This window comes from Lolium rigidum, chromosome 1 (genome assembly GCF_022539505.1).
Source record: "Lolium rigidum isolate FL_2022 chromosome 1, APGP_CSIRO_Lrig_0.1, whole genome shotgun sequence".
In the NCBI taxonomy this organism is placed as follows: Eukaryota; Viridiplantae; Streptophyta; class Magnoliopsida; order Poales; family Poaceae; genus Lolium; species Lolium rigidum.
Window position 1 is genome coordinate 313,638,514 of NC_061508.1, and position 10,709 is coordinate 313,649,222.

Sequence of the window (10,709 nt, forward strand, 5' to 3'; positions counted from 1 at the left end):
ACAGATTTTAGGCAACACTTTAACATGATCTCCGACATCTAATCGACCAACTCATTTGGTAAAGTTTTTTTTCCTTGCAATCAAAGACAAACATTTATTTCATGTTTTATTGCCTTCCCTTTTGGGGGAGATGGAACACAAATGAGAGGCCGGATTAATGACAGCGACCAACTCTTATTTAACATACATCCTTTGTTCTAAAATGTGTTGACGTGTACAAGTAGAATGCCTATCTTTTTCCTAAGTTCGGATTTTTGGTTCAAGTGGCTAGTGCATGAAGCTTAACATGGTATCAGAGCTCCAGGTCTCGAGTTCAAATCCTGGCTTTCACAATTTATTCTAAAAAATTATCTCCCCCTTCTCGCATCCTCCTGCCGTGTGGTCTCGGTCTCCCGCTGTCTCTTTGCCTCTCTACACGTGTTGACTTATCTTCTCGTCACACCTGAGAGGGGGTGTTGACGTGTACAAGTAGATTGTCTAGCCATTTTCATAAGTTCGGACTTTTGGTTCAAGTGGCTAGTGCATGAAGCTTAACAAAATGTAAGATGTGCTTTTATTTGCATGATCTTTAATGCACGACTTTGCCTAAAGTTCATAATCAATAACCTACAGTATAAATAATGTCAGCTAACTGAAACAAGTTAGCTTAAACCCAAATTTAAAATAAAAGGAAGCTTAGATTAGAGTCAAACGTGATTATGTGACAACACATTATAGTGCCAGCTGCCAAATGCAAAATTTGTACATCCAAACGGCAACTCGATCTGTAGATTTTGCAAAAGCTTTTAATAGGGTACTCGACATTCTAAAATGAGTAAAGTGCATTATAGGTCCTCGAACTGTTTTCCTAGTCTTACATAGTTTCTCGAACGTCGAAAATCATCATATGGTCCCAGTATGGCACATTTCAAAGTTCTAGGACCGACATGAGACCGCAGAAATAGTTTTAGGACCTAGAATGCTCTAATATTCCATAATCTGATTCTGTTTTTACATACAGAAACCTACAACACAAGTTGCCTACAAATGTAATCAACATAAGTATACACGGTCCCATGAGAATACTAGAGTCCAAATGCATCCAACAGGAATGCATTTATAAAGTTTGCACCAAATGTACACATGAAGCATGGCAACATTACACAGATGATAAAATTTTGGAAACAGTTTACTGTACCTTGAGGGATGAATATAATGAAATGAAACAGGCCAGAGTTGATAAGTATTGCCTGAGAGAACTGCAGTTGCTGTATATCCAAGGATAGATACAACACTATTCGCCTCTTTCATGCTGATAGAAATATTTAGTGTACTAGCATTATGAACATAACTCGATAAAATAAGGTGCTTGATCACATATAAATATCAATGGCAGAGTTAATTGATTGAAATACTTGTTTAAAATTAAATTTGAATAGATCAATGAAAAGAATACAGAATTACAATAAATATTTTTTATTAGCTAATCTTTAATTAAACTCACTATACAGTACCGAGAGAAGAGATCTCCAAAGCCTCCTGTCAGTTTCAACACATACAAACAATGATGGACTCACAAGCTGCTGCTCTTACTTCATGTCATTTTCTATGGAGATGGAATGGGGAAGTGGCCTAAAAAAACAATGATGGAAAACTAGAAATGAAACTGGATAAACTTCTGCTTATTTGTGATGTCAAAGGAATTGCTCAATTAACCTTCCATTGCGGCTATAAGAGCAGGTGATAGGCTGAATATAGCTGAACCTTATGAACATATGACAATAAATAGTAGTCCCTCCAATCCATAACAAGTGTTGTCGTTTTAGTTCAAATTTGAAAAACCAAGAAACTTCCAATGGATCGGAGGGGATTCTTCCAAGTGGATATACGCATGAAAATTGATGATGGTAACTTAGACAACAGGTACTCAGAACCAGAATGCAAAGAACCTAGTCATATAAAATCCAGTTTTCCCATACTACAAAGTTTCAAACATATCTTGTTTCTCTCCACACTTGTAAACAGATACAAGAAGCTGGGGGTGGTAGCATTCTACTGGTCGCTGATGGTCACTTCCACCTCAACGCCGGGCTCGATGGTGATTGAAGTGATCTGCTTGACAACATCCGGGGAGCTGACAAGGTCAATCACCCTCTTGTGCACCCGCATCTCGAACCGATCCCAGGTGTTAGTACCTGATTACCAAGAGTGAAGTTTGTAATTGTCAGTTTGTAATAGCAACTTCACATAATTGCAGTAAGAAATGACTGATTTGTGACAGGCTGTGTATAAGTTTTTAAAAGCTCCATTTTAAAACATCAAATGTATCAAAATAGAACATATGGAATCATCATAATATGCTTAGCCCAACCACAAGTACAGCAGCTTCATTCTGTTATCAAATGAGATGTTCAACAACTAATTACAAGAATTCCTATTTGCAGAACAAAGCAATAATCACATCATAGTGGTAACCAATAATGTACAAGTAAATTCCAAATATCCACGAACAAGTCAATTGCAATTGACATAACTAGCAGGCACAAAAGTTTTGAAAATACAAATCATTCAAAAGGCTGATGATCAGTTTTAAAAAGCTCGATTTGTAATACCTCAAAGAAAATCTCAGAAATAATTTGGTTTATCATCATTTGACCAGCCGATCATACAACTAAAGTATCCAAAAACCAACCAGAACTAACCACACACATCACAAGATACACAAGGACAAAACAGTACAGCGATGGCATGCTAAGCATCAGTTTTAAAAAGCTCGATTTTAGAGACATCCAAGGACCAGGAAGGCCTCAGTGATCTAAATGTTTCACATCATTTGCTCAGCACATCACCATAACAACACTCCAATAAATCCGAGAACTGTCACAACATGGACCAACTCAAACTATAACGATCTCTAGTTGCACGACGAACCACTGTATTCATTGCATAACACCAACCCACAATAGATACAGAAAATATAGCCACGATGGAAGGAAAACCAACTTAAAGCATAGTGGCCAACATTTCAGTTTAGAGAACTCAAGGAATAAAGAACTTAAAGCACTCTTACATCCCAAGTAACACCGAAATCATGGTTGACAGGCCAATCAAGCAAGCAGAGCATAGCAAGTGAGCAATATCAATACCATAGTAATGTGATACGGAGCATCAATGACAGTAATCTGGCAATTGTTGAACTACCTCCTGCTATAAAGATGGCTAGTCGCACAATGACAGTAACTCACAGTCAGACAGCTGGATGCTGTCATCCATCCATTTGCTGAAATGTTGGCTTGTTTTCCTATTATTTTCAATCCCAAGGTACAAATTTACCACCCAGACAAGAAAACATATGAATAAAATCTCAAGTTATGGGAACACTTTATCCAGGTCCAAGAAAATCTCCAGTCAGTAAGTTACCGATCTCTATTTTATCATCATTAATGCAAACTTCAACTCTGCATCTTCTCTCGTGCCTGGCAAAGAGAAAACTTTGCCAAAGGCACAGATAAAAAGATATAGAGGAGCACATCATAATATGATTTGGCTAACTTTCATCATTCCAGATGGTAAAAAGCTTACAAAAAAAAGGAAATAACAGAAATGAAACAAGACTGCAACAATAAAAAAAAAAGGTAATGACCTTTAAATAACAATTTATTTTGACAATTAGCATGCACCACATTATCATGAAACTTAACATCCCAGTTTTTACGGGAGCAGATGCAAAGAAAAATCCATATTCTGTGGCAGAAATGCGCACATTTAAATGCCTTCTGACGCCTAATTTAACCAAATATATGTGTCTGCACAAACATAAACATTTAATAGCAGCCATTTTAGAATAGTCAACATGTTACATGCCAATGGAGAAGCTGTTCAAGACCCCCCGCAAACAAAGATGCACAAAACATGTCCAGACTAGTGGTCAGCAAGTTATTGTCATCTGATATTTCTATAATCTGATTCCGTGGGAACTACCTCCTCGCTTTTTCTATTATGGGCTTTGTTGTTTGGAACATGTTGTAACGAAACTATACTCCCGTATCAGGAAGTATAGACTGTGATTGAGCAGTAAAGATATACGTTTACTTAAGAAGTTGAATGGTCAGCATTTCAACGGTGTAATTTCCCTTGGTTGTAACAGTGTTACACATTAGTTTCTAAAGGTTTATGTGTGGGTTAGTAAATGGAAATCAAACAGCGGGAGCGACGAGAGAAGTAGAGGCATCACCTTCTCCACAGGGGGACTTCCTGGTGGTGATGTTGAGCACCTTGGTGGGCATCCTGACGGGGCCCTTGACCTTCAGGCTCTTGTCCTTGGCTCCCTTCACCAGATCGGCGCAAACTGTCGCGACACAAGAAAGAGAAATCAAGAACAGAGTTACGCGGAGATTAACCGAAACGAGAAGAGGACGACGAAGTGACGGTGGAGAGCAGACGAAGATGGCTTACCCTTCTCGAGGTTCTTGACGCTCTTGGAGGAGAGGGTGATGCGGATCCTGTGCTGCACCTCCTGCGTGCCCTGGAAGCCCTCCTTGCCGGCCTTCATTGGTGGGGCGTACGCGAGCTCGGTCGCCATGGCTGCTGGTGCGGAGTGGAGGAGGCGGACGGAGTTGGGGCGCCGCGAGGGAGAGGGGGCGGCGGCGCTGGAGCTGGGAGGTGGGAGGGAAAATGAAAGAACTGGTGAGGGGATTAGGGTTATGTTATGTATAGGGGTTGGGCTGAGTCGCTCCAACTAATAAGGCCCAATTTCTGAGTCGCTGAGTTGGGCCGAGTTGGCGCGATCGTCTTTACCCACGCGTGAAAAGCGCCTTTCTCAACAAAAAAAAATACGGGTCAAGCCCATGCGCGCACAAGATTGGGCCAAGTTATGGCTCGGCAGCGTTCACGTCTTGAATGGCGCGTCGGCGCTCGCATGAGGAGGGAGCTGGGCCTCGGCCTTTTTTAGGTGAATAGACATCGAGGAAGATGAACGAGGATGGCTGACCTCGCCGGAGCCGGAGTTGGAGACGGCGTGGCTGGCCGCGACGTCGCCGTCGAAGGCGAGGAAAGGACCTCGCCGGAGATGGGGCCGACGCGGCTGGCTGCGGCGTCTCCAGCGGAGGTGAAGAATGGTACTTAGGGTTTCAGGTGCGGGTGCGGGGTGCTCGGCGACATCCGTTCTTGGGGCTTTGGGAGCAGGGGTTTGCCGGAGTTGGGGGGGTGGGTGGGTTTAGAGGTAGGTAAGGGCGGCGACGGACAGGCGGTGGGCGGCAGATGGAGGAGGGTGGTGCGGCGAGACACCACGGGTGGCGGCAGCAGGAGGTCCGTCCGGCGTTGGAGAGGGGGGGTCGAGGATGCGGAGTGGATGAGAGGTTCGGTGTGGTTTGAGGAAGAAGATGAGCGACAACAAGACACTCTTGCTCGGCCTTGGCCCACCATGTTGTCGCTTGTGCGTCTGTCGCATCGCTGATGCTAAAAGCCTCAAATAGGAGGACCCGGTTGAAGGAGGGACATGGAAACATGTCATGCTTTCATGCGTGTGCATCTCCTCATTGCCGCGCAAAGAAGATCCGAGCCCTACTACATGCGGATAGGACTCGCTGCGAGGAGCTATCCGAAATTAAAGTTATGACCGATCGAGAAGTTATATGGCAACCTCTTCACGTCTAAACCTTGTAATTCTTCCATTGTCCTTGATGCTATCCAATCTAAGGTAATGCATGACATGCATTATGAGTTACTGAAACCTTAGGATTGCTCTTTTTTAGATGGGACCAACTAAAGCGTCAGGTCCAAATGGCTTCTCGCCTTTGCTTTACCAGGAACATTGAGACCGGCTAAAGAATGATATTTGCTCCGCCGTTAGGTGAAGAAATTCCTATTGACTTATGTGACTCAGTGATCATGTTGATCCCTAAGGTGAATAATCCGGAACTGATACATGGCTGATGTCACCGTTGATGTCACTGATGTAGGTACCGTTGCCTTTAAAAGGAGGTTCTCTCACAAAATTGTGAAAAAAAACTAAAACATAATTAAAACGTGATTATTTTGTGAAATATACCACAATGACGGCAACAGTTTCATTTTTTGCCAAAATATTACACAACGTTACTCATGTGTCAGTCCAATTTCATAAAAGTTTCCCTTATGTTTTAGTTATTAGTTTTATGTTAGACAAATGTCAAAATACTCATTGTACTAACTGGACTTTTTTTTGAGGTAAAAGTAGAACCTGGACTTAAAGCAACAACGGACTATGGATATAATTCCGGCACCTAAAGGCGCCCGTAAAATCGCCGCTCTTCATGTCCATGTACTCGCTGTGCCAGGGCCGTTTTCGCGTCCGGCCTGCTTCGCGCTATCCACTACTCCACTTCCTGCAGCTCCACTAGAAGGGTCAAGCCCGGGTGTCAAGATCGTTGAGCCGTCCATCTATCTGGGGCGCGTTTGGTTGCCTGGGCCGAAATTGTGCACCACTGACGCAGCGAGATGGGCACCCCTGCGCGTTGCGAACGAGCCGCCGGCCACTTTTGGCCCATTGTTTGGTAGTCTGTGCTGCACCGGCTAGAACAGAGTTGCAAATTGTTTGGATACATGTACACAGCGTTTCATCTCTGTTCAGCCATAGCACATGTGTTTGGTTGCCATTTTGGGTACCCTGACAACAGATTCTCCTCACCACATTCAAATATGGTGACCTTACCATCATATTACGGCACACAAACAGGTAAAATACGATCATAAGCATAGCAAACACTTATACACAACGAACAGAGTACTTCACAGGTTCTAATCTAGCGTCAGAGTGGTAAGACGCTTGCCTAAACCTGGGTGCAGACTCCCCAGGTCCAAAAGTAGTGTTCAAACGCCTCCTAGAGGCCAGGCCAGCACAACAGTGAGATATGCACAAAAGTAGAATTTATTAGCCTCGTAGAGGCCAGCACAAGTAACAGGATCAGATTTAAACATAGGCATCGATGGAGCAGCAACACCTTAATGGCAAGGATCAGCAAAAGGGCCCTCGCGGTGCCTCTTGCAGCCGAAGACGCTGGAGCAGGATGTCTCCTTCCTGAAGACGGCGACCTTGAAGTCGTCGTCCTGAGGGGTGAAGACGAGCATGTCGTCGACGTGCAGCAAAATCCTGGCGCAGAACTCGCTCCAGGACTTGATGAACCCGATGTGCTGCCATGTCCACTGCAGCTGCACCTTCCACGCGCAACGGTCGCCCAAGTACAAGCAGCTTCACAGGGGGTCATTGTTCTTGAGCTTGTACTTCCTGATGAGGGGTTGCTCCATGTACGGCGGGACGGTGAGGGCACTGAGGTCCTGGCTCTCCACCTGGACGAAGAACATCGGCATACGTGGATTGGCATGGTGCCCCAGGTCAGCAGGACGGCCGGTGTGGCGCCTCGGCGCTATGATCTGCTGGTGGGCTTCCATGAACGCTGCGTTGGGATCACGCAGCTGCACACGGATGGCATAGTCGACAGCGTACAGTACGGGACCATCCAAGAAGTATTCCAGGAAGGGCCAGTTCTGCACACGTACAAGGAAGCTATGTCAAGCTTAACAAGGCAATGGCATGCACAAGCACAAGCAGGCAATGGCATGGACAAGCACAAGTAGGCAATGGCATGCACAAGCAGGCAACATGCAATGGCATGGACACGCACAAGCAGACAATGGCATGCACAAGCACAAGCAGGCAATGGCATGGACAAGCACAAGTAGGCAATAGCATGGACAAGCACAAGCAGGCAATGGCATGCACAAGCAGGCAACAGACAATGGCATGGACAAGCACAAGCATGCAATGGCATGCACAAGCACAAACATGCAATGGCATTGCCAGCTGCTGGAGCTTGGCATTGCCAAGCTCAACCAATGTCATGGACAATGGCAATGCCAAGCTCAAGCACTGTCATGGACTTGACATTGTCAAGTCCATGATGGTGCTTGACCTTGGCATGGCTAGCATAAGCACATTGCAATGAATCGTATGTACATTCACATCTACATGTCATCTAGTCGACGTAAACAAGCGATAAGGAGATTGAGTCAAGGTACTTATGAAAGAACATCTCTCATATTATGTTTTGAGTGTTTGATGTCAATATATGTGATACACTAATGTTTGTTTAAGTGGTACAGGGATTATATAGATACATTTGTATGTGTGTTGGATGTGGTCGGTCTTGTCCAAAAGAATCAGCAAAAAGTTCATCAGGCCGGATAATCCGGGCCGGATATTTCCAAAATATCCGGCCCCCAGATTTTCGTCTAAGGACTTCAGGAAAAGCAGCTCAGGATAGGGCCCGGACAATTGCCCGGATATTGTCCCGGTTTTGTCCCAGGGCCGGATTATCCGGGCCGGGCATTTCAGGAATATCCGGCCCCCTCGAAAATGCCTAAGGACCTGAAGAAAAACAAGTCTAGATAGTGGCCGGATATTTGGCCGGACATTGTCCCGTTTTTGTACCTGCGGCCGGATTATCCGGGGGGATTATCCCGGCGGGGGCTCCATCTCCCCGCCGAGCCCGGTGCACCGCCCGCCATTGCGGCCGCCCGTCGGGGGTCCCTAGTGGGGACGGGCAAAACCCCGTCCCACGGATCCGCCGCCGAATCCCGGCAGCTCGAAGAGCAAGGATGGGGGCGCTCCGGGTTGCGACCACCTGGCCCGCAAGCTCGCCGAACGGCGATGCCGATTCATCACCGACCAGCCGCGGCCGCATCGTTCGCGCCGCCGAATCGCCGCCTCCGGCCTCGTACTCGTGGACGAGGCGCATTAGCACCGTTGGACCTGGTAGCCGCCGGCCGTACGGCGGTGCAGGATCCGTCGGCGCCTCGGAGACGATGGCGGAGGCGAGGAAGCGAGGATGCCATGGCGGCGGTTGATGGGACATGGCGATGCCGTTCGGTGCCAGAGGAAGTGGGGAGAGAAGAGCGAAGCGGTGAGGGCGGGGAGCGAATAATAACGCGCTGTCTCCCGCTTCTTCTCCACACGTGGCAACCGTTGCACGCGGCGTGCAAAATGGCACGACAAGGCTCCGACTCCCGCAGAACCGCCGATTCGGCGTTCTCCATGGTCTGTCCCAGGGGTGCTTTGAGAACCGGTTAGCCACAACGCGAACTTCATGCATCCAACGGGCCGGATTTTGCTGCCGATGCGAGCCAAAGGAGTTACAGCCTACCAAACCCCCAGAGCATATCCACCGCACGCGCCAAAAGCCCCGCGCGGCAAAAAACCGCCGGCTTGCCGCGCGCGCTGCCCCGCGCTGCCCAAATGAGGCGGGAAAAAGGCGCGCGCGCTGCGGACTTGTCGCCCGCGCGCTTTCGCTATCCCGCGGGGAACTTGCCGTGAGCTGCCGCGCGCTATAAACACGCCCACGCGCGAACGCGGCCGAACGCGCGCGCTACCTCCTCGACCGTCCGTCTCCTCCTCGCCCCTCCCTCCCGCGCCGTCCACCTCCGGCCGCCCATCTCCAACCGCGCCGCCCTCCGCGATGCCCCCGCGCCGCCGCCCTCCTCCGCGATCGATGTGGTGGTTGACACGTCCGTTGGGAACCCCAAGAGGAAGGTGTGAGATGCGCACACGCAAGTTTCCCTCGCAAGAAACCGTGTTTAATCGAAACTTTCGCAGGGAGTCAAGAAGCACGTTGAAGGTTGATGGCGGCGGGATGTAGTGCGGCGCAACACCGTAGATTCCGGCGCCAACGTGGAACCCGCACAACACAACCAAAGTACTTTGCCCCAACGAAACAAAGTGAGGTTGTCAATCTCACCGGCTTGCTGTAACAAAGGATTAACCGTATTGTGTGGAAGATGATTGTTTGCAGAAAACAAGAGAAACAAGTATTGCAGAGATTGTATTTCAAGATAGAGAATTGGACCGGGGTCCACAGCTCACTAGAGGTGTCTCTCCCATAAGATAAACAAGCATGTTGGGTGAACAAATTACAGCTTGGGCAATTGACAAATAAAGAGAGCATGACAATGCACATACATATCATGATGAGTATAGTGAGATTTAATTGGGCATTACGAACAAAGTACATAGACCGCCATCCAAACATGCATCTATGCCTAAAAAGTCCACCTTCAGAGTTATCATCCGAACCCCTCCAAGTATTAAGTTGCAAACAAATGTACAATTGCATTAAGTATGGTGCGTAATGTAATCAATAACTACATCCTTAGACATAGCATCAATGTTTTATCCCTAGTGGCAACAAGACATCCACAACCTTAGAACTTTCTCATCACTCGTCCTGTGTCAATGGAGGCATGAACCCACTATCGAGCATAAGTACTCCTCTTGGAGTTACAAGCATCAACTTGGCCAGAGCATCTACTAGTAACGGAGAGCATGCAAGATCATAAACAACACATAAGACATAACTTTGATAATCAACATAACAAGTATTCTCTATTCATCTGGATCCCAACAAACGCAACATATAGAATTACAGATAGATGATCTTGATCATGTTAGGCAGCTCACAAGATCCGACAATGATAGCACAATGAGGAGAAGACAACCATCTAGCTACCGCTATGGACCCATAGTCCAGTGGGTAGACTACTCACACATCACTCCGGAGGCGACCATGGCGGCGTAGAGTCCTCCGGGAGATGATTCCCTCTCCGCAGGGTGCCGGAGGCGATCTCCCGGATCCCCCGAGATGGGACTGGCGGCGGCGGCGCTCTCGGAAGGTTTTCCGTATCGTGGCTCTCAGCATCGG

General features: G+C 47.1%; 1 protein-coding gene, 2 non-coding genes and 1 pseudogene across 3 annotated transcripts; all 4 read right to left on the bottom strand.

Moving 5' to 3' along the window:
* Positions 1-1,915: 1,915 nt before the first annotated feature.
* On the bottom strand, positions 1,916-4,576 carry LOC124684173 (40S ribosomal protein S20). Its single transcript, XM_047218554.1, has 3 exons — positions 4,435-4,576; positions 4,214-4,327; positions 1,916-2,174 (listed from the first exon to the last, which is right to left on the bottom strand). Exons 1-3 carry the CDS (start codon positions 4,559-4,561, stop codon positions 2,032-2,034), a joined length of 384 nt encoding a protein of 127 aa, XP_047074510.1. The 5' UTR covers positions 4,562-4,576; the 3' UTR covers positions 1,916-2,031.
* Positions 2,558-2,635, bottom strand: LOC124685484. The gene has a single exon (XR_006997475.1). It is a non-coding gene; the product is annotated as a small nucleolar RNA SNORD36 (small nucleolar RNA).
* Positions 2,732-2,818, bottom strand: LOC124685489 (annotated as a pseudogene).
* Positions 3,383-3,545, bottom strand: LOC124685561. The gene has a single exon (XR_006997546.1). It is a non-coding gene; the product is annotated as a small nucleolar RNA snoR127 (small nucleolar RNA).
* Positions 4,577-10,709: the final 6,133 nt, after the last annotated feature.